Raw genomic sequence first — 27,946 nt, 5'->3', positions numbered from 1 at the left:
AGGGGCTGTGTGGAGGAGGAAAGCTGAACAAAGGGAGGCAGTCACAAACGCTGCCACGCACCTTACAGGGATCCTTGCTGGTGGCTTCAACTTTTTCCAGACAAGAACAATCTGAACAATCTTTTCCCTAGGTGAGCAGCCCCTAGGGGGCATGATATTGGGTGGTATTCTGGTGACATACAAAGCTGGGTGTGATGTTTTAGAAAGTGCAAACACCCACCCCTGCACTCTTTCATCCTAGTTGGTCCAAATTATACACTGATATACTAGTTTAGCACCAGCTAAACTAGTATATCAATCTCTACCCTGACCAAAAAAAAAAGAGATAGAAATCACTACAGTCTATAATGGACGACACCAGTCTACTTCGTTTCTGTGGCATGGGTGTATGTATGTTATGAAGAAGTTTGGGAAACTGTCCCTTTTCTCTATCACTGTGCAATTCTTTAAACCGCCCAGCAGCTTTACAAAGAACAATAAGAGGAGAGCTGGGGAATGGCAGAGGATGGGATGACAGATCAAACCACATTAGATTGCTAGGCCAGTCAGTGGGGACCCTGGCACCAAAACAATCCACAGTCTCCATATGACCCCCCTATTTCAGAACAGAAGCTTAAAACAGGCTGTGAACCAATCTACAGTACAGCAAAGCTGAATCACTTCGACTTGGCTTGCCAGTGCAGTTGCAGTCCAAGTTACTTCCTTGGCTGTGTAGACTGCCAAGCTAGTAGCACTTCGGACTCTGGTCTACACTTGTTCCCAACAGCTACCTCCCCTTTTTTTGAGACTACAGCAGTTCCATGCCAACGAAAGGGATATTTTACGAACGGATATTATTCATCACTTCAGCATAAAGGCAGGCAGGCAGGCAGGTTGGCCGGCTGGCACGGTTTGCCCGGCAAGAGATGCCTTTCCCCCCACGAGAGGGCCGACCTGCGCCTGTTAAGTGAGAGGGCAGCGGCCCCCTCCGGGCGAAGAGCGGCACGAGTTGGAGTCCCCGCCCCACCCCACCAGGGGTATCCCCGTCTAGCCGCCCCCGGCTTTTCTCCATTGCGTCAGGCGCGGCCCGGGACAGCCCCAGCCGTCTCCACCCTGCTCCCCCACCCCACCCAACCACGCCGGGGAATCCCCGCCCACAGGCCCCCTTTGCAGAGCGACATCCCAGCGGCAACGGTGCCGACTTAACCCTTCTCTTCCTCTCTCTCTCTCTCCTCCGCCCCAGAAGGCAAAAGGAGGCGCGTGGCACCACCGGCGGATATGCAGTAACTATAAATATCTTCAGCTCGCGCTATATTAGGCTCGTCCGGCCCCGCTCCGCTCCCGAAATAGCTTCCTTTGCGCGCGAGGGAGAGGAACCGCGAGGGCGAGCACGCGCTCTGGCGCCCACCCCAGTCTAGCCCCAGCCAGCCACTCAAAGCGCTCCTCAGGCCGCGCCTCGCGCGCCGCCGCCTCCGTCACCCGCAAAAAGGTCCATGGGGGCTAAATTTAGCAACACCGCTTGCGTCAATCACGCGCTTTCCTTGCGTCAAGCCTTCCTTGTCCCCGCCCCGCTTGGAAAAGATCCTGCCGCGTCCGTCGCTCGGATTGGCCGAAGTGTCACGAGGGTCGGCGTTCCACGGTGACGTCCCCGCTCCGATTGGTTCTGAAAGGGGGCTCCCTCGGTGTAAAACAATAGTAAAAGCTATTGTTTTTTTTTTTTTTTTTTTTTGGCGGGTTGGAATATAGGGACTCCAGTTTATAGTCGTCTGGGCTGATTCTATATGAGATGCGCAGGTGCAAAACGAAGATAACCCTGAATATACGTTCCCTGAGCTTCACTGCATTGCTCTCTAACAAATATGCCTGTGTAAAGAAACATACATATATCCAGCCCCACCCTACGCAACATTACTTTGGAAATGCCCCCCTCACAATATTAATAAAACTTACGCTATACAGAAACGCACAGGATTGCAGCCCGAACACCAATGTTTTTTTTTCAGCGCTTCGTTCCCTTCATACTCAGAAAAATTATCTCCCACAATACTGAAGTTACTGTGTTGACTCAGCAATTCGCCTTGCCGGCCTGTGAAAGAGCACCCACCCACATAACGTTAAATGGTGCTTCATGGGGCCATCGTGCTGCTCTCGACAGTCTTCCGGGATTACAAAAGGTTCTCTACGCTGCTGCACCACTAACCTGAAAGGCAGGAATTCACTCGAGATGAGCAAACTGGGAAGTGTAACTAACTAGCCTCTTCCCAGAAGGGATATGTGTGAAAAGCAGCTTCCAGGTCTGCAGCGCTTTCTAGTCATATCTGTATAGCTCTTGATAATTCCAACAGTCTTATCGGCTTCGCTCTTAAGTTACTGTTACCAGGAGGGAGGCGAAAGAAACACGACTTCTTTATTTATTGTTTTCAAAATCACAAGGAAAGACAAAATTACAGTGAACAAGTCGGTGAATTCACCTTGTAAAGACTCGGAAGCTCGGGCATTCTGAGCCCAGTGATTATTACGAACGAAAAGTTTCTACCAGTGAGCCACAGGAGTGCTGTCCAAAAGGCGAGCAAGCTCGGCCGGCAATCAAAAGGGACCCTTTGCGCTTGTTGTTACGTTCCTGGGCGCCAGTTTTTTTTTTTTTTTAAGCCCGCGTTTGCCACCAAAGACCCACCAAGCAACTGGAACACGGAAGCGACCCAGCGGCCTGCAGCGAGCCTCCCGGTTCCACGGCCGCGCTCCAAAGGCAAGTCGCTGTTACGCGGCGCTTGAAAGCGGCCTCTCCACCTTCTTCTGGGTTTTCCTCATTAATCACGTGAGGTGGCTATTTTGCCGGAGGGTTTTGCTGGGTGATTGCCGAGGGCTCGCCTGTCCTTGTTTAAGTAAGTACAGTACTGTACTGGAGCTTCTGGAGTGTCACACATGCATGCATGCAATGCATGCGCGCGCGCGCTCACTTACTCACGCGCGCGCGCGCGCACATACACACACACACACACTCCCTGTCAGAAACCCAGACACCCGAAGGGGCGGGCAGGGGGCGGGGGGTCAGCCGCGTCAGGCTCCCATGGCGTCACGATTGACGTCTCGCATTCCAGCCGCTGTATGAAGAGGCCGCTAGGGCTCCTCTCGCATAAATGACGTGCGGCGAGGAGGGAGTGGGAGAGCAGGCGCGCACTTCGGAGCCTCCTTCCTCCTGCTCCCTCAGTTACCACACACAGGGACAGGCGGGGAGCGCTCCGCAGCCGGCCGGCATATATAAACAAAGGCACATTGCGTCGTCTTGGGCGCCTCGCTCAGTCCCGGCTCTTGCGGCGGCAGCGACGAGCGGGAGCTGCGGCCGCTCTCCACGCCGGCTACCCCGCGTGCTCTTTTTCCTCCTCCTCCTCGCGTCCCTCCAATGCCTCAGGACGGAGCATCCCCCAGGACTGAAGCTTCTCCGGAGCCTTGGGCTTTCGCCTCAGCTGCGCCTCAGGTCTGCGCCCGCCTGCTGCCGTTTTGAGGGAAATCAAGCGTTTGACAAACTACATGTAAAGACGGAACCGCTACAGCAGCCGAGTAGGTATAGAGATGATGAATGAAGTGATGCCGCCGCCCGGCGCGAGGGAAGCGGAGGGGAAAGAGACTTGCACAAAGTTTGGGTCACTTTCTGCCAAGGCGAAACGGGGGCCGGGAACGAAGCGCTCGGCCTTGGCGTGGGGAAGGGGGCTTGGAGAAGCGGGGGGGGTGTCTCCACGGAGCCCGCGGCTTGGAGCACTGGCGTGCGGGGTGTGTGGGGGTTTGTGGGCAGCCTCGAGGGGAGGAGAGGCGGTGCCCCTCGCTCGCTCGCTCGCTCTCGGCCGGCATCGCTCGCTTCCCCACCGCTTGCAGTTGTCATGGGGATGATGCTCGCGGGCTTGCCCTCGCGGGCTTGATGAATGGCAGCAATTTGTCCGCGGCTGGGGCTGCCGGCGCTGAGCTTCCACTCAGAATACGATATGCTTTGGTGGGGCCCTCCGCGGTGCCGTGGTTGCTGGTGCTGCTGCTCCGACCACAAAACCGAGCGAGATTTGGGAGGACAGGAAGGAATGAAAGCTACCGGGCAGTTTGGGGAAGGAAGCCGGCGGAGAGGCGGCTTGTTCGCAAAAGGGACGGGGAGATCCGAAGGTGAACGGGCTGCGCTCGGCTCCTCCGTGGCCCCTTTCCGCGGCGAGCGCCCCGCTAACTCGCACGTGGGAGGCGGCGAGCAGAGAGAGAGAGAGGCGCGGGGCCGCCGCGCGGCTTCCTTGCCCCGCCGAGACAAGAGGCAAAACTTTTTCGCTCGCCTCGCGGAGACAGTTTCGGAGTTCTTTGCTTATCTAGGTTGATTTTGGTTAGGATATGGGGTAGGCGATGCGAGGAAGGAGCAGAGCTACTCAGCCTCCGGATGGATTTCGCGTTTGGGCACCCGCTGAGTTGTCTCGCGGGTTCAGTTCCACGGCCGGTCTTCATTTGGCTGAGCCCTGAAAGCTCTCAAGCAATACATTTTTTTTAACTTAAAAAGTAACCGGGAGCATAAGCAGCCTGTCATTCGTTTTAAGAAAGGACGGTGGAAGCAAACTGATTTCGAGTTAAAAGTTGTTTGGGTCTTTGTGAGTGGATTTATTAGGAGCCTGTACCTCTTTTCGAGGTTATACCTATACTGTATGTTGAAACTTTAAAAAGAACATTGTCTGTAAACCTAAACGGTGTGGTCCTAAATGTGAAATGTATTCCTGGATTAGACGCGAAGGGTCTCCTCAACCATCATTTGAACTTCGCGCCTCTGATTTAAAACACCTTCTAAATGTCCCAGAAGATATATACATATTACTTAGGACCATTTATTGAAATAACGCCATGCTGGAACAGCTCCTGATTTTCTCAGCATTTTTACTCTTTGTAAGAATTTTAGAAAGGAAGCTAATTCCCTTTACCTTGGTCCTCCCTCGTAAATGGTGGCGCCCCCTCCCCACCAAACTTCTGAGACTTTTTGTCTCCCTCTTCCAGGTTGATATTAGCTTTCTTTTTCTGTTATCCTGACTTATCCGCCTCTGGTCCTGTTATTAGGACTTGTGGGGATTTGGGAGACACACGTGGGATGCGCTTCTTCTCGAAGATTGCTGGCCCTCCTAGTATCCTTTGAATGGCCCCTGGAGTCACGAACACCGGGCGGGTAGGAGACGCGATCGCTAGTGGTCGAGGGGAAAGGAGGGCAAAGAAAGAGTCGCCTCCCTCGATAATGAGCGAAATACGTTGCGGGGACATCCCTGAATGTAAAATCACCTGCAGGGAAAATGAGCTTCTGGACCTTAAGCCAGGAAACGGTGCGTGTGTCAGGGAGGAGAGAACGTTTTCAGGTCACTTGCGGCAGTTTGAAGGGAAAGAGGGCAGGGAAAGAGAGCGGGCGCTATAAAGAGAGGAAGAGGAGGGCATTCGGGATGATAGGCAATCTCTTGCACAACGTGTTGCGGGACAGGAAGCCGCGGCCCTGAGAGGGTCGGTTGAAAGCGAACTTCCTAAGAACGACTACCTGCTGTAGCCATTCGCCACTAAAATGAGAGCCGCGCTTCACGACATGGAGGCCACTCGCTCCTTGTCAAGGGTGAATTCCTAACGTTTAGAAAGTCTAAAAGGGAAAGTTGTGTTTGGTGGGGTGAAATAGAGGCCATCCATCCCGCCCACTCTCTAGGACGGAGATAATCAGAAGGGAAGATGCAGCTTGTCTGAAACAAGTAGAAGTTCTTTGCCGCCAGGTGGAGGTGCGTTGAAATCTGGTGGGAAAAAGACGGGCAAATCGGGCTCACTAAATCAAAGAAACCCTCTTCTTAACCAGCGCTGTTGTGTGGGAGTTACGGGTGAGTGATGGGAGGTAAACTCTTCACTTGAGAGCCGGTGAACAGCATTTCAGGCCAAACATCTCCAAGGGCAGGGGTGGGAAGGAGTGTGGTTTTATGGCATCGCACCGCGAGCTTGGGGAAACTGAGTCCTTCACTCTAATACTGTAGATCGCCACTCTCGGAGGTCGGAGCGCACCGTTCTCAGCGAGGCAGGGGAGAGTGGAACAGTTTTTTCTCCAGAGGAGATGACTAAATTCTTTAAGCAGCAGCCTGCCTAAAGGTCTTCTGACCCTTTGTTTCATCCTCCTGCGCTTGGTCCCTAGGCTGGACTTGAACGTGACTGTCAGAGGGGGAAAGCCTTCCAACCTTTAGAAATGTGTAATCCAGGTTTAGGCACCTGAACATCTCTTTAAGTCAGGATTGAATCAGGTATTTCAGGGTATGGAGAGGAGACACTTGGTTCTTTAATTTCAGACAAAATTATTCACTTGCAGGCCCAGGAATGTTGATGGAACCAGGAGATTAATGAAGAACAGCCAGAATGCGAATATAGGCAATCTCTTAAGTTTTCGTTATCTTACACAGTAATATAAAACTTTTTTTGACAAATGTGGGCCTGGTAGCACTAAATTGATTGTAACTTTTACATCTTGGTAAGTTAAACAAAGACGATAAAAAAAGAGCTTCAGAGCAAGGAGTCAAAATGGTCTCTAAATCTGATTTTTAGTTTTCTTCTTTTAACTGTCTATGAGAAGTGTTCAAGCAATTGAGGTTGTATGTTGAACCCAGATACCAAACTAACTTTAAGCGAATTGAGTATTATAAAACTGGTGTGTGTGTGAGAGAGAGAGTGTGTATGAAGGGGTGCTCTTATGCCTCTGGCAGCAAAATGTCTGGGGCTAGTCTTGCCACGTTTTTCCTTCTTATCTTCAAAAGTGAAAGGATAGATGTCTACTCTCCCCACCTCTGTCAGAGTTTTAAGCTTTCAAGGAGTGCCCCTGAGAGGTCGGGGCAGGCCCCCATGCCCTCTTTCCGTGACTCTGTTGATTTGTGTGATTCTGTTGACTCTGTAAGTGTGAGTGTTTAGGATCTGGACAAAGGAGTCTGGTACAGGACTCTGGAAAAGTGCAGACGGGCTCAGGAGTGGTGGATTCATGCCCTCTCCAGACCCCTTTCTCTTCATTCCACCATCCAACTTTTCCTCTCTTTGTATTAGAGCCCAGGTCGGAAGAGCCCTCTGTCGTGAGCCCCGGCTCCACCCCTGCCCCCGCCGAGGAGGGATCACCGACGCAGCACCCATCGCTTGCCCCACCACTCCCAGCAGCCTCAGCCACTGTCCAGCAAGCCACCCCCACCATTCAGCAAGCAAGCCACCCTCCAGGTAAAAATGCTTTCATATGGGCACCCAGGGCTGGCCAGCAGCCACTTTCCCCTTTCCACTTATGCTCCCTGGCAGAGCATTTGAAAGGACAAGACTCTGAATCCATGACTGGTCTGAACTGCCTGGCAGAGGCGGTTGAGAAAAGAAGATCCTTGTTTTCTTGAAAATGCTCTGACACTAAGAATCGCTTTTCCTAGGGAGAAAAGAAAAGAGAGAAGGCGGGGAGGGGGAACTCCTCAGGATTCAAGTTCCTTTTTTAAGGCCAGTGAGAAAACCCTGATCCCAGATCAGTTTCTCTGTCCAAATGTCAAACAGTGACATTTAATTTCTTGTTAAAACACACTTCTCCCTGAATTGTTGCTGGAAGTGGGTGGTGGGGAGGTTTCTTTTCTAACCAATATGTGTCCCATGTGGTTGATGAACATTGCTCAGAAAACCACTCATTGCAATTCTCCTCTCTAATATTTTTCCATGTCAGAAGGAAGAGATAATATTTTTACAAGAGTTTGTCTTGTCAAAGAATTAGAAAAGGCATTTATCATTTAAAAAACTTGGCGAGGAAAATGCAGCAAAACCACTAACATTTCTATCAACTGAAAATTAAACATTGAGGCTGTTCTTTCCTGTAGTCTTCATGTTCATCTGAAACAAGACTGAAGACTGAAAAAAAACCGTTGAAGCAAAATAAGAGTTAACATTTAAATTTTATGAGGCTTTTATGGGAATGTTTTATTTTAAAAAATAATAACAGCACAGAAAAGTTTGCCCCAAATGTTCTGCAATATATAATAAATATACATTTTTACCTGTTTTGCAGTGTTAAAAGACATATGTTATTCCCCAGAAATTGAAACCAAAATTAGCCATTGCCTTTAGATTTTTTTAAAGCAAGAAGTTTCAGTTGCATTACAGTAATCAAGGAAAAGAAGAGAAAAGAAAAATAATGTATACTCTATTTTTGCTAGTAAGGATTTCATATTAGTATTTGCAGGACAGTTCAATCATTCTGCTGCTACAGGTAACAAGATAAACTTAACTCTTATGGTTAAGTCCAACTTACTCTAATAAGCACAAGTGCCAAATTATAAGATCAGAAATAGACCGTATAGATTCACTAGTAACAAAATGTACCTCTAGTGTTGGGTAAATGCATTTTGGTTCCTCCTTCAAGGTATACCATAGCCAACAAAACTTTTCATTTCTTTTCTTTCTTTCTTTTGTAATGTCTGAAATAATTTCCCACACCTCCCCATCATTGTGTTATGACATAACAGCACACATTCTGAAGTTATAAACTATTCTTTTTTTGTGGTCTTTAAGATTCACTGACTTTTCTATACATTGAATGGAAACTCAATAACACATCCAGGGAGAGAGTATGAATTCTACTTGTTATATAGTAGTACAACTCTTGAATAATGTTGTTGACCTTGTCCTGTTTAACTGAAAGTGGACAAAGGGCCCTTGTTTATTGAGAGGTATGGAGTTCTCACATTCTTTCCAGTATTTGCCACAAATATAAGCAATGTCTAATTATGCAGAAAGCTCTTCAATGTCACAGTAAGCATATGAACGAATTGCACACGTCTTTCACTGGATGTATACATGATATATCATCATCTGTATATGATTAGCATACTCTTTGCTACATTGAAATAGTTTGAGTAGCAAATTTGTCACATTTTAAAGCATCTCCAAGATACAATGGAGGAAATATGTGCCTTCCTTGTTTCTGTGAAATGCAACAACTTGCAAAAGATGGCTATGAGAAATGACTATTGGTGAACTAGAAGTGCAGCCATTTTTAATAGATCCTTACCTTTGCTCTTGCAGATATGCCCTGTGTGCAAGCCCAGTACAGCCCTTCGCCTCCTGGCTCAAGTTATGCAGCCCAGACCTTCGCCTATGGCTCTGAATACAATCCTGAGATTATGAACCCTGATTACACGAAGCTGACCATGGAGCTAACCAGTGCTGAGATCAGTGCCACAGCTACCACCTCTCTGCCTAGCTTCAGCACTTTTATGGAGGGCTATGCTGGGGGCTATGAGCTCAAACCTTCCTGCCTATACCAAATGCAGCCTGCCTCCTCATCTTCCTCATCTTCCTCCTCTGCAAGCCAGAGGCCCCTCATCAAAATGGAAGACAATCGGATGCATGGCTACCATCCTTCATTGCCGCCTCCTACAGAAGAAAGCATGGCCAACGCTTCCATGTACTTCAAGCAGTCCCCACCTTCCACACCCACCACCCCTGGGTTTCCACCCCACCAGGCCCCCTGGGATGAACCACCACCACCACCCCTTCCACCAGCACAGACTTGCATGGCCCCCAGCCATCTGATGGACACTGCCCCTATGAAAACTGTGTCTGGTCGCTTTCCACTCTTTCATTTTAAGCATTCACCACCCCACACTCCCACTGGCAGTGCCCACATGTGCTATGATACCACATCCTTGAACTTACCTATTGGGTCGGAGAGACCCCCTGCTAGCCAAGCTGCTATGGAAAGCCACCCGTATGGGCTTCCATTGTCCAAGCGGACAGCCACCTTAACCTTTTCACCACTGGGCCTCAATGCAGCCACCTCCAGTCTTCTGGGTGAGAGCAGCAGCGGCAGCAGTGGCCTCCCCTCTCCACACAGCAGAAGTTCTTCATCCGGTGAAGGCACTTGCGCTGTGTGTGGGGACAATGCTGCCTGCCAGCACTATGGGGTGCGAACATGTGAGGGCTGCAAGGGCTTTTTTAAGGTAAGGACAACCAACAGGCTCATCCATCCATATGTGGCACAATTGTTTCTCCCACTGATTCTGTGCCAGGATCCAGTTAATTATGTCTAACCATATAATGTGTTTACTCAGAAGTAAGTTCTGTTGTGTTCAGGTGGGCTTAATGACCAGTAAGAGGTCTTGGGGAGTAGATACCATTGAAAACAACAAGATATAGATGGACTTGAATTGCATGCTCATATGAAGTTCATAGGACAAATTGGTTGCTTTCAGTGGGCTTTATTAATCACAAAGAGGCAAAATCCAGAACTGGAGTCCCGAAGGCAGTTCATGTCGTTCTGCCAACTCCTGCGACCTTGCTGGAACCAGTTGTATTGGCTCTTGCCTTTCCATTGGACCATTTCAGCAATGTGGAGAGGGGGGATCTGCTGCTTGGGTAACAGCCCATCCTCCATATTACACTCCTCAATTCAGAGCATGCTACCCTAGTCTCTCGAGACTGAAGGATGCCTATGATAATTAATCACAACTAATAGATGCAGGAACAGGTGATACCTTTAATTGACCATTAAGAAAATTTTAAAAAATAGCAAGTTTTACAGTATCCATTTTGCACACTCCCATTGATAACATTTCCCAGCAACTCTATGGTAGTTCATTTCTGAAAGGATTCAAGTGATTGTGATAGTGTTCTCATATTTTTCAATAGGAGGTTCAGCATAATTCTTATGAGCATTGGAAGTTAGTGATAACACTTACCAGAGAACTACCATTATTTTCTGTTACTTTGTTCTTTACATGGCACCTTCGGCAATCATGTTGCCTTAGGTAAAGCAAAAAAAAAAAAAAAAAAAAAAAAAAAAAAAAAAACTAAGTCCCTGCCCCAAGAAGTATAGTATACAATGGACACATTGGCAGTAGAGGAGTCAAGAAGAGAGAGGAAAGAATAACAAAAATATGAATGTAACAACTAAATTTAATTTCCTTCTCTGTAATTTGGAGACCATCTTCAACTGTTATTTTTTATAATGTGTCTACTGACACCATTATTATCCAAATTAATTTTATTTGCAACATTTCTATTCCAAGGACCTTAAAAGTAGAATAGATGGGTTTATCACTTTGTATCTTGCAACAATCACATGAATGTGACACTCTAAACAGAGCAACTCAGCCAGGATTAAATAAATGGCTTGCAGATGTATAATCACAATAATAAACTGGCAGCATATTTCAGTGTGAGCTTTCATGGATTAAAATCCATAAAAAGACATGGACTATAATTACAAAAACTCAGACTGAAATATATCTGTTCTTTTTAAAGGTGCTATAAACCTGTTTGGTTTTGTTTCAGATGTTGAATTAGACTATTATTAGACTATTACTGTAGAGGAATGTGGTCCCAAAGCATAATAATAGTAATAAGAATAAGAATAATTGAAACTTGTATCTGATATATAATATCAGTCAATGTTTTTATCATTTTGACTGTGCCTGGAATTTTTAATATCATCGTAATCATCATCATTGCTCGTGGATGAGAGACGCTTCAGTGGTCCCCATCACCATCAGGCCTTTGGAAACAATACCATGGAATTTCATACAGTATTATAAACAGTTGCAGATTTCAGAAATAACACAATCAAAGCTACAAAAAATGGCAATGTGACAAGCAGTATACATATTCTGTTGCTATTTAACAGATACTTAGGTTTTTGATTAAAACTTGTATCTGTTATATAATATCAGTCAATGTTTTTACAGTTTTAATTAACTGTGCCTAATATTTTTGAATAATAACATAAATAGTTCCACTATATAAAGGTTTACACAGAAGAAAATCCCAGGTGGGGATTACTACCAGTTTTTATGCATTTCATATGCAGTCAATCATGATACACCTCAGCTATAGATCTGACCAGCTACACCTCTCAGCAGCTCCTTGAGAAACAAATACTTTTTTTCTTTTGTAAACAGAGGAGTGTTACTTACAAGTATTTCTAAAATCAGGTATAAAATTAAACTTAGCAGCCTCTAAACCTGATAGACACAAAAGGGTAAACTTTGGTCTATTAGCACAAGGGAATAAGGTATTAAGTAAAACAAGTATAATTTCTCAAAGGAATGCTGTTGAGAAGTCAGTAAATTTTGGTCCATTATATTAAGTACCAGCTGCCTGGATAGCTCAAATGAGTTAAGTATCTGGCTGCAGAGGCAGAGGTTGGCAGTCAATTCCCCACTGTGCCTCCTGGGGAAGAGCCATATTGTGCAGTCTGGGTCATGACACAGACCCCCCTCTCCCCCAAGTGTCCGTAGAAGTATATATTGATAAACCTCTTCTGAGTACTCTATACCTAGAAAACCCTGGAAAGGATCACTATTAGTCAGAATTGCCTTGATAGCAGATTATTGTTATTATAATAACTACTAAGTGATGTGGGAACTTAAGACTGCCTAACATTTCTTTAGCAACCTTGCATTTTATGGAATGAGCTGCAAACTTTGAAAGTTTATTCCACTGTAAAACTGTTAATTGTGAAGATGCGTATAACCCTATACCCAGTTACTTGGGACTACTTGCTTCACTGAACTCAGTGGTACTTACTTTTAAGCAGACAACCATAGAATTGTGCTATGTAGTACTAGAGACGTCTCTCTGCACCTCGCCTACCCAATAGATGATTTTTCATCAAGTCCAGTGGTCCGGAATTTGTTCTCTGACAGGCAGCTTCACTAATAATGTGCCAAACATCTTTAACGTAGGGAAATATGCATACGTATTTAAAATTCATGTATGATAATGTTCATGTTCTTAACATTCTATAAAGTAAATGGCCTTAAGCCACTTGAACAAGCTACCCTCGCACTCAGTATGTAGATGAAATATCATATCCGACTATTGCGACAGTTGCTAAGATAATATATGTGAAGTATTTTGAGCACTTCAGATGTGCTATACTATATGCTAAAAAAGAACAGCTGATAATATATGAATTGTTCCTGTACATCTTTTTCAAAGGCATGTTGGTTTATTATTTTTACAAGCTGTATGATTAGTATATGACAGCAAGATTGCTTTTGTTAGACTAGCAAATAAGGGAGAAATTCAATCAATTTGCATTGTAATGCAAGCTTACTTAGTTCATATTTCCCCAACAAATACTGTACCAAGTAGTCACTCAGTTTTCACCATGGATTTACCAAATTTTGTGATACTGTTCTTTGACCAAAAATTCATATATAAAAATGTGCAAATTTGAAAAGAGCACACACCTGTTAATGGAAGTAACATTAAAAGTGTGATATTTGAGAAATGGTTGTAAAAATGTATACACTAGGAAAAATGTATCCCAAAATACTATAGTAGAACTGAGCCTGAGAAATCATACATATTTATCTGAAAACTTAGAATTGCAAACAAATGTTGGAATCTGACAGAATGAATTTAAAAATGAGAAAACTAAAAATAGATAACAACGAAACTAACAGATTCATCCATCCCTATATGTTCATACTTAGGTTTCTCTTTAAAAATCAAGGGGCACAAATCTATTAGGAAGTTCCTGTGTGTCTGACTAAAATGAAAGGGATCCCTATAAGCTTCCTTCCATTTTAATGGAACACATAAGATATATATATACTACCATAAGCTTCTTTCCCTTCATTTTAATAATGCTTGGGGAGGACAACTTCCCCATAGCTTGAGCTTCAAAGGCTAGATTCTACTTTCACTGAAGGGAATGACTGTTTTTCTCTTATAATTAATAGAAGCAAGGCTGGAAATGTATCCTGTAATTATGACCCTCACTTATGATTATACATATGAAGCATATATATATGGTTTAATGATATTAAAACATTTACCGTGTTTCCCCGAAAACAAGACAGGGTCTTATATTAATTTTTACTCCAGAAAATGCAGTGGGGCTTATTTTCAGGGGATGTTTTATTTTTTTATATATATACAACAATCTACATTTATCAAAATACAGTCATATCATCTTCTGGTTGCTGCACAGTGATGGAGGGCGGGGTTTCACTTAACTAGGTCTTATTTTCGGGAAAACAGGGTAGTTTTTTTTAACACTAGATCCAGAAGCTGTTCTTTAGTGTTGAGAAATTTATATATGGATGAAACCTTGTGATAAAGAAAGACTTGTCAAATCTGTGATACATTCTGCATTATATAGCATAGTAATTCACAATGAGGGATTTAAAATGCATACTGAAACTCGTGTAGAGGTGGCTTTTGTATGCTTTGTCACAAGTAAGCTTCAAATATTGGAAGTGTTTGCTTATCTAAATTTTTTTGCAAATAGTTTTTTTAAATATGTGAATACCTGACAGTATCTATTTCACTAACATTTTAAAAATCCAGATTGCTAAATTAGGTTTCAAAATAACTGCATGACAAATATTACATAAATCTTTAAATGTTAAAAGTGGGGAGGAGACAACTGAGCACAATCCATCCATGGTGAATCACCTCTAAATTTACAGATCTCAGAGGGAGACCTGAGTCTGACTCTAAAATCCACTGGAATAAAACATGCCTAAGTTTGTGGACCATGCTTCCTATTCCATCCTCCTCTATCATATTGTACAACTGTGATTATAACAAAACATACTGCACAAAATAATTATGTATCTTGTCCAATTTAACTTGTATCCTTGTTATCTCAATATTTTGTTTCCTCTTTGTGAACTATAATGATGAATTAAACTAGCCTGATATGCAACAATAGACAATGAGAAAAATCAATCTTCAGATAATTTTGATTTTATTTGAATAAGGTCAGTAATAATCAGGACAATGAGGCAAGTAGAAGATTATTCCCACAGGAAAATTAGAAGTGAAGTTAATCTAATCCCCAAAGGTATGACGCGATGACCTGGTAATTTCAGATATGATTTTATCATTTAACAGTTGGCTGTCTCCTGAGCCTAGCTTCTGAACCATCCTCGATAATTTTCATTGTCAGTAGCTAACACTAATAAAATTGTTTTTCCTGGAGGCTAATGTGTTAGGAAATTAATTTTATCTAATTATACGAATTGCACTGTTGCTTTTTACATTGTAATTAAAATGCAACTTGTCAGATTCCAGCTCATTCAGCTGACTCTTTCTTCAATTGTGTTTTCATAGAGGACAGTTCAGAAAAATGCAAAATATGTTTGCTTGGCTAATAAAAACTGCCCAGTGGATAAGCGTCGTCGAAACAGATGTCAATACTGCCGATTTCAGAAGTGTCTCAGTGTCGGCATGGTAAAGGAAGGTAAAGAGTTTACTATGCTTAGCCCACAGATCAGCCTACAAATTGGCTTGTGTTAGAAAATCATGGCTGTTTAATGAAGAATTTTGGAAATAACAGAGAATGATGTTGTTCTTACATGCTCTATAATATAATAGGAGCTTTACAGCACGTGTAGGATCCCATTATTACACATGACAAATAGATTCTTCAAGATCTGAATGCAGAATTTATTGAAATAAGGCTTTTTATAGTGACTGTAATCTACTTTTACTGTCCTTGCCGTCAAACACAATGTTTGCTTCACACCGTGTTTGTTTCAAGTATTCTGTCTTAAAGAAGATAACTGCATTGCACCGCACGTAAATATTGCAAAAGTAGCAAGCCCCTTTTTGGTACTATAAAAATAAACAATTATTTTCGTGGTTGTTAGAGATGTAGAGTTTTGTCTATCTAGTGGACAGATCCATGAAATTAAAGTTTAGTTGATTAATTGGTGGAGCCTGTTTGGATGAGTAAGGTCAAATTTTAATCACAAAAGTCTGAGTTGAAGCTACGGCTAGGTTTTTTAGGTTTTTATTTTTAGATCTATTTTTCAAGCTGTTTTGCTGTACGAATGAATAGCAAAAGAAATATGTCTTTGTTCTAACAATGAGTAAAAGCTGTTATCATTATCAGTATTGTTCTTTTTACTGTTGTTATTAATTACACTTAAATTGTAAACTGTCTTAAATTTTCTTCAATATCTTAGATGAAGCATTTGAGATTATATCATGGTTCCAGTATCTTAGATGAAGCATACATATTAAATGTTTCATTATATAAATTATATTCAAATATAATTGATTAATAATTTTGAAACCAAATTATAATTAAACTATTGAACTGCATTCTCACTGTAATCTATCTAAAATCAATAATACGGAGTTGTTTTATAATAGCTCAAGAAAGATGAAAATTCAGTTGACATCTTGTTCATGTTTGGCATTGCTACAGGATGCATTTGTTAATATTAATTTGCATTTTTATATATGCATATCTATTTTAGGTCAAGTGCCAACTATAGGTTAAAGATGTTGGTTTTAGCAGAGTACACAATGAAAACGAGATATATGCCACTTAATTAAACAAGACTTGCATCCAAATGTATATATACATACATTCATACTTATATAAAAATATAGTACATTGTTAATGCAACATGGGCAGGATGGTATTCCAATGAATACCATTTAATTTTTTTTTAAATGAATATTGTATTTTTGAAATGAAATTAAAATTGCTAGTAATATCATAGTATTATGCCTGTGTCGGAAGACAAGTTGATTAACAGCTTTCCTGTCTGACCTCATTTGCTTTGCATTATTCAAAAATTGCCCCTTTAGTGTTCACATGTGTCTTGTAGAAATTTGTTACGGTGTCTTTGAAGACTGATTGTGTTGGTGTCTCTCTGTCTGTTTTCCTTGATCAGTTGTCCGTACTGACAGTCTGAAAGGAAGAAGAGGTCGGCTGCCTTCAAAACCAAAGAGTCCTTTACAGCAAGAACCGTCCCAGCCGTCACCACCTTCCCCTCCAGTCAGCATGATAAATGCTCTTGTACGAGCTTTGTCCGATTCTGCACCCAGGGAACTTGATTATTCCAGAGTATGTTTTATATTTTTCTTTATAGAATTATTTGCCGAGTGGTGTGTGTTTACTTTATGAAACTCTTACAGGTAGAAGAAATGGTTAACACTAGCAGGTGGTCTAGGGCTCTTGCTGTGATAGTCATGACTCGTATAGCATTTTACCAGATGTGGTGTGTTCACTGCATATGGTACATTTGTTTCAGAAACTGGTTGGGTCAGCTATGAAGGAATTTAAAGGATGCTTCTGTAATACAAAAGCTACAGAAGCATAAATGAAACCCCATCTAGTTTATATGATACACTGTATTTTTAAACTCAGGCCAATTGTGTGCAGTATTAAATGGATGCAAGTCCCACTAAAAGCAGTGCATAAATTTGGTTACTATTAAGGTATAAAAATGGAATCTATTATCATCTGTTCCTCTAGATCAACCAGCATTTTGGGATCCAGCTTTTCACTATTTGAAAAAGCAAATGTTGTCAGTGATCCAAATAAAATTACAGCTTGTAACATAAAGGTTTTTTCCCCTAAATTGAAAGTCCTCACCTCAATATGAAACTGTATTCAACTGACAAAAAATCACTCATATTTATATATGTTTTCTTCTCCTAAGTAATTGCTTTCTTTTAGTGTTTTGATCTTTTTTAAAGTACAGATAGGATTTCTTGAAATTTGTCTATGCACACAATAATTGTTAAAGCTATGCGGTAGGGATTTTTTAAAAAAAAAGAAGAAGAAAACTCAGATCTGAATTATTATCCTAATTGATTTCAATGGGGCCTACTTCCAAATAGTATTGGTGGTAGAAGAATTCATTAGACAATTTCTGTATGCTTTATCCACTGTGGTTAATTCCAGCTGTTCTTGTGCAGTTCATTTTCATCTGGCTTCTGTATGAGAATTTAGTTTAAAAGGCTATAGCAGTTTAGATGTGAGTTGGATTTTAGGCACCTTGTCTCAGAATAAGTAACTTTTGTTGACTGCTTTCTCATGCTGTGAAGAAAATTAGCCAGTAGTGGATTGATTCAAAACCATGTTTAGGTTTTTAAAAGGAAGTTGCAAACTATTTTTTAAGATTGTTGAAGGTAATAAAGTGTTAAGAACATAATCTTAATAAAATATACTTATGAAAAGATGGGGAAGTGGAAGAGATGGCACTGAACATTTTAATTTTAATGTAATATTTAGTTCCCATCTGAATTTTTTTTGTACTTGGTCTCAGTACTTGATGCTTATCTTTCTAAGCAAGTTTTCAGTAGTCAAGACTATTTTGCTAATTAAAATTCATCACATTTCTATAAAAACTGGAGAGAACAAGTGAAATTGAGTCTGTTAAATGAAATATGGAATGAGTGTTAAGTATCTGTACTTTTATTTTGTAGATGTGTTCTATAAATGTTGGCTTTTACAGGTAGGGACAGCTCTTAGAACATGTAAAGGGCTTCTCCAGTACACTGCAGAATTCAGGGCTCATAACATGCAGCAATTCTAGCAGTTTTTAAAAATCTTATTTGTTAGAATTTTGATCCTGATCTAACTTTAAAAACTACACAGTAAATAGGGAACCCGATTCAAGGTCCACATGAATTATCTTGACTTTTTGGTACTCTGTGTTTTTGGACTGATATTAATATACCAGTCCATAGTAACAGTATATTTAGAAACTTGCTTTCAAAAAGCAGTCACTAGGAGGAGACTCTTTAAAGGGCACAGCACTAATTTGGGTCTCCCACCTGTTTTTGCACTGGTGCAATCCCATTTCAGACTTGAACTGTGTTAAGGAAATGAGAAGCTATCTCCAAACTGAACTCTATATTCTAGCAAAATACATATTGACTTCATGAGGATAGTGCCCCATAACTGACACAAGAAAATCATAAATTTAAAAGGTATTTTTTAAGGAACTGAACATTATGAGGAAAATTTTGTGTTTCTGGTCCTGCCTTTCCTTCTGACAATTCTAAAATAGAAGAGGATCATTTACAAGGCAACCTCAGCAGAAGGGGGATGCTTACAAAGGCCTGAAGGGGCAAACGAGCCCATCAGGTTCCAAAGCCAAGAGAATATCTGAACAGGATATGGCATCAGACTGCAGTTTTCAGGAGAGAACTGTTGTGCACAGGAGGACAAATATGCAGTTAGAATGACTTGTTTTCCATGATAAGAACTAGTCAGCTGCTCAGGTCAAAACAAGGATTCCATACTTTGTTTAACTCCTTGAGGCTATAGCGTCAAACAAGTGTTCGCTTACTTCTAAACAAGAATCTTCCAGATGAGCAAGGAAGAAGGGTGACTACTTTTTTTGTGTTAGCCTTTGGTTTCTACATTTTCTTCTCAACCAAGAACATGTGCTTTTAAGAGCTGTGTGCAGGACTACTAATGAGGATTTTCTGGGCCTAGCACAAAAATTGTATTTGGCTCCTTCTTCCCTTCCCATTGGATCTGATGCCATAAATTAGAGGCAGGAGCTCTGTGGCCTTCCAGATGTTTTTGTGCAACTGGCCCATTATCTCTGGCCATTGACAATGCTGGCCTGGCTTGTGGGAGTTGAAACTCAACACTATCTGGAAGGCCAAAAGTTCCCCTGCCCTGTCACAGACAATACTGTGAGCTACAGGATGAAGAATGGCCTTAAGGTGTTAGAAGCTGCAAAAATGATGACAGAGGGAGGAAGCAGCATGCATATGTGCCTCCATGGGTGCTAAGCAACTGACCATAGGAAGACAGAATTACCTCAATTACAGTTATTACTGTAAACATTATCTGTGGCATACTGAGTCATGCAACTTGGCATACAGTAGACAATAACTACGGTGATTTATTTATTTATTTATTTATTTATTTATTTATTTATTTATTTATTTATTTATTTATTTATTTATTTACAAAGGCTATCCTATTAGTCCTATGCCATTGTAATATGCCAGTACTATGCCAGTGAAAAATTCCAATAGGATTTTGGCTACTAACTTAATCAACATGTACTTTAGTTCGAGTCAGGTGTCAAATTAAACAAACACAGTTTAAATAACAACATGATGAGCCATCACTGTCACCATGTATGATATAGAAACTAAATTCAGAGATTTTTACATTGCAGATAGCTAAACTAAAGTAAGACATTTAATATAAAATTGATTGTAGTGCTAGTTTTACGTGCATTATGCCAATGCTTATATATATTGCTTTGATAGGATTGTCAGTCTTTTTGGGAGCCCCAATAACTTTAGCAATTACCGGTAACTGCTGGTAATTTTATAATCAATTCAAACTTTAGTAAACTTTTTCTGTCATAACTTGCTCTTTATAACTTCTGCACTTCAGGCTACTATTCAAAGAAGATAAACAAATTCAGCAAAAAGTTAACCTTACACACAATCAATCAATCAATTAACTACTCAATCAATTACTGTATTTAATTAAGTTTTGCTGTATATTCTCCACCCTTAAATAGAAAACATACACACTGTGTGCACTGACATTTCCCAGTTTTATATGCAGTGCACTTGACAAAGCAATGCCTGAAGACTCTAGCTATGCAGATGTCAGAAATTGATTGTGAACAAAATGTGTTCCTGACCTAAAGAAATGTTTGAGGAGTTGTCTTACAAGGTGTAGAGCAGTGATACTATGGTTATTGCAAAATGTTTTTAAATTCTCAAATTCACAAATCCCATTTTAGATTGCAAATCAGCCCCTGCTCCTGAGCCTTTTAACATCATAAGATGCATTCTAGGAAACTGTTGTGACAGTTTTTCCCTTAAGACAAGGCTGCTTTTTAGGCAAAGGGGCAGAATAACCATCTTCCTTTTTTTCCCCACCCTTCTCTGTTCAATTCAGTTGACAACAATTCAGTTAGATTTGCTTCCATGTGTGCAGATACGTTGCACTACTCATATTGGTCAGAGAGATAAAATATCTGAATTGGGTCCCAAGTTGTCACTTGCAAATGGGAGATAACATATTTCTCAATGAACAAATACAATTTCAGAGAAACCACCTACCTCATTCCTTTCTGGCTCCAGTTACTCACTTTCCCTCGTCCCCATTTGCTTTAGGAGAAAAAAGAGAGTTTTCCTCAATTCAGAAGACAAGTGAGGATGAACAATGGGACTGTGAAGTAATGGGATGAGAAGGAAAAAAGCAATATCTCTTTCACCTTATATGCAATTCACAAAGTACTAGTTCAGTCTGAAATCCCTGTATGAATCATACACATATTCAGGAACAGCAGGTGGCCTAATAAACAGAAACCACTATCTTATCCCATGGCAAAAGTATCCTGTACTTTATTTTAGGAATAACTGTGGATTACTGCATTACATTAGATTATGCATTTAATATTCCCTATGTTGCTTTAATTCTTATTCCCACTCATTTACCTATTAAGCTTTTGTTATACTGACATACAAACAATACAGAGATCATTCATAAATTTATTGGCAAACTTGCAAGAAAAGTTTAGGACAACCATAGGAAATCTGTTGAGGAGATTATGATAATGGTTTATTTTATTTCTAGCTCACCTTTTCTCACAGGATTCCAGGGCAGCCAATAGCTTAATGAAAAACACACACATCTAAAATTACAAATCATAGGATTCTAAAAATATATATATAATAAACCGACATTATAAGTAAGCAGCAAAAAACAGGTGAAATATTTGCTTATACCCTGCAAAAATGTACAGATAAGTATATTTTAGCCATTAGCTGAATGACATAAATGTGAAGGACAACTGAATTTCCACCAGAAGGCAGTTCAATAGATAGAATATCTACTGAGAAGGCCATACCACATGTAGTAGCCTTATATGCCACACTACTCCAGGCAACACTGGCAGAATTTCCTTAGTTGGTGTTAGGTAAGTCAGTCACAGTGAAGTTCTTGCATCTTGAACCATTTAGGGGTTTCTGTACTAACACTAGCACTCTGAATTGGGCCCAGTGACTCGTTGGCTTTCAAAGCAGAAATTTCAGAATTGTTTAACATAGTCAGCTCTCTCCACCCGTCAATATTTAGATAATAGTATTCCACACCAGATACAACCTCCAGACCATGTTCAAGGGAATCACCATACAAGACTGCATTTTTACTATTGTACAATAGTACAATAGTACTATTTGCATAGTGCAAAAGAAGAAAGCAGGAAAGTGTGGATGTGTTGACATAATTTGATGTGACTTGCCTTTCATTTGTGAAACTAAGAAACAACTAGGTTTACACCATTGCTGTGCAACATGTTATTGTTGCTGTTTTGTTAAAAACTCTCTTCATACTTTTTTTAAAAAGTGATGATAAGCAGAAAATAACTTGATGAGCAATTACTATTTCAAAATCTTTTCAACAAGTAATAGAAGTGAGCCACTGTAAAAATAAAACAGGAACAAATCAGTACTAGAAAGCAACTTCCCAAGCTCTGCTGAAGATTGAAGGAGCACCTTAGGGCACGTACTCCATTTTCAGTGGGTGCTGAACAGCCTGTCTATTTATCTTATTTTTCTCTCTTGGAAACAAAGAAATACATAACACATTGGATCAAAACTAAACTTGAAAAGTTCACTAGAATGCACACACAAAATTCTGCTGTAATTGCACATTTCAGAAACTGGCTGTGATGAGAAGACTTTCAGGAAAGTCTCATCTGCATTGTGATTGACTTTCATGGAAGAAACAATGGATTTTTTAAAGAATCCTAGAATTCCCTACAGTTTGAGGACCTCTGCTGTATCCCGTCACAGTGGCGAAACCAGCAACAGAAACCTGTACATGCTTGTGTTATGTAGGGACTAAATTAACTCAAGCTATTAAAAGAAAATATTCAAGTCCTGAAAAGTATTTTCTCAACTTATGCTGACAGAGTTATCAAAAAATATATCCCCTAAGGAAGAATTATGGGTAAAATATTTCCTCAGGAAATAAAGGCATAATCAAAGAGTCATTTAAAGCTGTTCAGCATGCAAATAATTAGAGATGTGACACTCTTTTCTAAATACATTGGAAGTCTTACCAGTATTCTTGTACTTTCTTGTACAAAAAGGTTCAATTGACCAGGACCTCATAGATTTACTGTACCTGAAATTCTGTACAAACTCTGCCTATGACGTAATGAAAAAAAACTGTTGCACCTTTAAGTTTTACAGATTTATTTTGCTGTGAGCTTATGGAGTTGAAAGGGGCCTTATGAGGTCACAGAGTCCAACTCCGTGTTCAATGCAGGAACCAAATCAAACTAGATCTGACAGATGGTTGTCTAATTTTCTCTTGAATGCTTTCAGCATTGGGACATTTACCATGTCCTGCAGTTATTGGTTCCATTGTTGTACTACTCTAACAGGATAATTTTCTTGATATTCAACCGAAATCCAACTTTCTGTGACTTGAGCCCGTTACATTACATGTCTTGCACTGTGGGATAATTGAGAACAGATCATGCCTCTCCTCTGTGACAATCTTTCAAGTATTTGAAGACTGCTATCCTATCTCTCCTCAGTCTTCTTTTCTCAAGGCTAAGGTTATAATCCATGAAAACACACACTGAAATAAATCTGTTACTATCTTAGAGGTGTCACACTACTTTCATTTTTATTTTTCTGGGGGAGATACATACCAAAATAGAGTTAACATGGCTACTTCTTTCACATCTACCTTCAATGGTATATGCACACAAAGTCTAGCTTGGTCACAAAACCCACCTCTCCAACTGTGTTGTATGTTGTAATATGTGCAGTAAGTGCTGGTGAAAAATCAGAAGGGAATAGTGGGAAGGATTTATTTACAGCTCTATTACAAGAAAATGAAGAAAATGGAGACTCATGGCAGTACCTTTCTCTAAATAACAGATGAAGTGTGCCTTTATTTATCCTTGAAATCACTGAAATGGGAGAGGGAAGGAGTATTCTGAACAGCTTTTTAAAAGTTGGATCTTTTAAAAATTTGTTGCATTTCTTTAAAAAAAATTATAGCAGATATTGTGTGTCCTTTGAATATTGTTGCTTTCAATCAATTGGACTGGACTAGTAAAATTATGTTATTGTGCATAGCACCATGTTGCGAATCTGCCTTTCAGAGTTGCTGTGTTTCATTTCAGCTCTTTCACCCTACTAATGATGTGGTATATAAGGAGTTGAATTATGTTGTTGTACTTATGTATGGTAGAAGTTATAGCGAGCAAGGAATACATCAATATGTCTATTTTTGAGTGACAGATTGATATATGGTCTGAATTCCTTGGTTTCTGGTGTATAATTTCAATTAGATTTTTTTGCTTCAAACCAAAGGTTTTTTTTTCTTTTTGGAGTATAATTTATGAGGCACAGGATATTGCCATGTTTGTACCATGTAATATTAATTTGTATCATTTTAGTGAGATTCTAACTAATATAATGATTAAACAATATTTATATTGTTTAAAAAAGCCTATGAACTATTTAGTATGAGCCTTGTGGTGCAGTCATTAAATTGCAAAACTGCAGTGAAGACTCTGCTCACAACCTGAGTTCAATCCCAGGCTCAGGTAGCTGACTCAAGTTTCCATCCTTTCAAGCCTGATAAATTGAGTACCCAGCTCATGGGGGGGGCAGTGTGTGTTCTGCATAATTAAATTGCAAACCACCCAGAGATAACTCTAAGCACTATGAAGCAGTGTATAAGCAGCACACTCTGCTTTGCTTTGCTTTAAAAATTACTGCTACACTGCAAAACAAACAATATCTATCCCATCTTATATTATAGTCATAATTAATTCGCTGTACTTTTGTTACTGAAAAGAAGAACTAGTTATAAATAGGTCATTACTTGTAAAAGCATATGTCCAAGATCTGACTTTAGCAATAATATATTAACGGCCAGAACTACATATTTTTATGTAATATATGGTTGCTGCAAAAAATGGCATCCTGATGTTCAGTTTTCCCAACTTCTGCCGTAATGTGTAGCATCACTTCCTCTGGGTTTTGATGATATCATTTAGTGCATTTTCCCCACCTCTGCTCCACATCACTGGGTGCCACAGCTGAACTTGGAAATATCACAGACAGGGATTGCCAAAGAGGTGGCAGGTTAATCTGTCCCAATGTGGGGTGCGGGAGGCAAAATAATGGAGTATTTTAAAAGTTTGTTTCAGTGCAAGTTTTCATCTGTTAGCCTCTAAACTACTGCATTAGTTTGCTTGTACAGTATTCTCTTTTGCTAAGTGACATACCAAGAGAATGTGATATAAGGATATTGTTTTAAGATATATATTTATAAAATATAATTCCGACTGGGAAGCATCAGTAAGTCTTTAAGGATAATATAGCAACTGCTCAGAGACAACGTTTGGCCTATTTGAATCACCATATGTTGTGACTTTGTACAAAATTATTATTTGTATAAGAGTGTGGTTACATTAAGGAAAAATCCTATTTGAATTGGGTTTAGCATGTTTTAAATTGATATTAGAAAGGTGACTACACGATGTACATGGAAGTGCAGATATTTTTGCCCAGAAATAGTCATTTTTTAATCAAAAGCAAGTTATTTTACTCTTCCATCAGAGTGTTGTTTCCTTTAACAAAGATGTCATATCAATTTATTATCAATTGTTTCAACATATGCACACACCTCTGTCAGTGAAAATTGCATCTGTTGTCTTGTAGAGACAGACACACTCAGAGACATACGTATGGTGTGTGTGGAGAAGGAGAGCGAGATCCAGGATCCAGGGTGGTGAGAGGGAAGAGGCAGCAGTAAGAGAGAAACTGACAAGAGAAATTTAAAAGATCATGAGCTTCTGTGCCTCAGAAGGAGCTAACACTTCCCCCACCCAGCCTTTCTCTCTTTGCTGGCTAGTATAAATTTCCACTCAACTGGTGCATCTTCCTTCTCACCACACCAACTCCTGGATCCATCTCACTTTCACCACCACCACCACCACCACCACCCCCCTCTCTCTCTCTCTCTGTGGGTGTTTGTTGAGCTGAGGTCCAATCTGGTGTTTGTTTTTTTTCCTATCTGTCATGTCATAGTTGTGCTATTTCAGATAGCAAGCAATCCAAAATCTAAAATTGATTAGAAATAACCCCAAAGCAGCAGTGGGGTGAGGCAACCAGTATGAGGATGGGTGGGCACAGGTTAAAGCTTCAAATGCAACTATTCTAAAAGTCTGTGTTGCCCCCTCAATTGATATACAACACAGTATAAAGACAGAATAAAAGTTTTCCCAAGGGGACACACACAATGACTCAAAAACCATGTGCTTACCAGAGGAATTTAAACTGATTACAAATACATCAATCCATCTCCTGATTTATTTCATTAATGTTGCTGGACTCTGAGACAAAAACAAGTAGACAATTTATGAAAGCTATTTATTTTGTCTAGGAACAAACAGGGCAATAATGATGTTTGTAATGCCATTTTTCTTTAAAACACATATATTCTCTCTCTTTTGTTTTTAACTACTACCCTTCTAGTACTGTTCCACTGAGCAAGCTTCTGCAGGTACCGACGCAGAACACGTCCAGCAGTTCTATAATCTTCTTACTGCCTCCATTGACATATCCAGGAGCTGGGCTGAAAAAATTCCAGGATTTACAGACCTCCAAAAGGAAGATCAAACTTTACTCATAGAATCAGCTTTCTTAGAGCTTTTTGTATTGAGGCTCTCCATCAGGTAAGTGAAAAAAAAATCTAGTTGTGAAATTATAACAAATAAAAGCAACGTGATTTCAACTAACAATATATGAATAGTTATTGAGTTCAAATTATGTTGACCGTTCTGCTTTTTGGATAATCAAGATCTCTTGATTGACAAATGGCAATTTGACTTATTTACACAGCCATAGGTTTACCTAGTACTAATAAGGAACATAGAAAAAATTCCCCTTGAAGTGATTCTTGATTTGCTTAGGATTTTCCATGAATAGAATATGCTTTTAAAAAAAGAAAGGGGAAAATATAGCATCTTAGTTGCATAGATTAGGCGGGCATAGGCAAAGCAGATTTCAGTACAAACAAATAGACATCAGGGATATCAAGGAAACATATAGGATGTTGGAGTAATTGACATAACAGTTCAAATAACTGAAGTACTCACAGACTACAATTCTACACTGCAGATTAAGAAATTCCAGGACTAAACTCTCTGCATATACAAAATGAACTGTCAGAGAGAAAGAGTCTAGTCTGTTGATCTCTATGATGTGCTAGATTTCTAGTTGCAGAGATTTACTTTCACAGAGGAAGATTAAAACATGACTCTCGGATCTGTAAATACTTTTTTTAAAGATCTGTGAAAAAGTTGCAAGATGTAAATACGATGAGGATTTATTTTAAATTACATGTATTTAGGATCTGTCATATATATTCTGAGATTCCTTACCTGTGTAAACAAAGCATGATGTGTGTGTGTGTGTGTGTGTGTGTGTGTGTGTGTGTGTGTGTGTGTGTGTGTGTGTGTGTGTGTGTGTGTGTGTGTGTGTGTGTGTGTGTGTGTGTGTGTAGGTACTCAGGATACAGCCCAAAACTATTCATTTTTTGAAAGAAACTTAGGAGCTCATAATTCTATAAACAAGTCTTAAGGAAGCATAGAACTGTATCTTCACTAAGTTTAGAAACAAGCATGTCTTGTTTATGCTGTGCTTAAGTTCAAGTGCCTAATGGTACAAAGAATTCTTAGTTATTTCTCAGCTTCTCATATAAGTAAATATATTTTTCCATTCAGATGCATGTGCAGGGATCTCTCTGTTGGAATTTAGATAGTGTGCATTTAATAACAGTGTATGCACGCGTAAACCTAACCACATTCATAAAGTGACTTTGTTTTGTTTTGTTTTTTGTCTTTTAATGCAAACATATATATTCAAGATCTGACACTGCTGAGGATAAATTTATTTTCTGCAATGGACTTGTGCTTCATAGACTTCAGTGCCTTCGTGGATTTGGGGAGTGGCTCGACTCAATTAAAGACTTTTCCTTAAATTTACAGAGCCTCAACCTTGACATCCCAGCCTTAGCATGCTTATCAGCTCTAAGTATTATTACAGGTAACTGCTCCTTTAATGGTGGTGGGAGGCTCTGCAAATGTGGTTACAAAAAAAGTATATCAGAGCATTTACGTTTAATAAATTCCATAGGCAGTGTGTGGCATTGGATTGT

At 40.4% G+C, this 27,946-nt stretch overlaps 1 protein-coding gene across 4 annotated transcripts in view; it reads left to right on the top strand.

Annotated features, from left to right (window-relative positions):
• The first annotated feature begins 3,115 nt into the window (after positions 1-3,115).
• NR4A3 (nuclear receptor subfamily 4 group A member 3) overlaps positions 3,116-27,946 on the top strand; it is a 32,055-nt gene continuing 7,224 nt past the window's right edge. The window contains exons 1-7 of one of the 4 annotated variants that reach the window (XM_020806758.3): positions 3,117-3,537; positions 7,033-7,197; positions 9,031-9,947; positions 15,073-15,202; positions 16,650-16,822; positions 26,263-26,462; positions 27,656-27,834. In XM_020806758.3, coding sequence (XP_020662417.3) covers positions 3,117-3,537; positions 7,033-7,197; positions 9,031-9,947; positions 15,073-15,202; positions 16,650-16,822; positions 26,263-26,462; positions 27,656-27,834 — 2,185 coding nt within the window. Of the gene's footprint in view, positions 3,542-7,032; positions 7,198-9,030; positions 9,948-15,072; positions 15,203-16,649; positions 16,823-26,262; positions 26,463-27,655; positions 27,835-27,946 lie in introns of all 4 variants that reach the window. The other 3 variants (XM_073003906.2, XM_020806760.3, XM_020806759.3) reach the window with 3 other exon arrangements.

The sequence above is a fragment of the Pogona vitticeps genome, chromosome 6 (assembly GCF_051106095.1).
Source record: "Pogona vitticeps strain Pit_001003342236 chromosome 6, PviZW2.1, whole genome shotgun sequence".
Classification (NCBI taxonomy): domain Eukaryota; kingdom Metazoa; phylum Chordata; class Lepidosauria; order Squamata; family Agamidae; genus Pogona; species Pogona vitticeps.
This window is presented reverse-complemented; position numbering and strand designations above follow the sequence as displayed.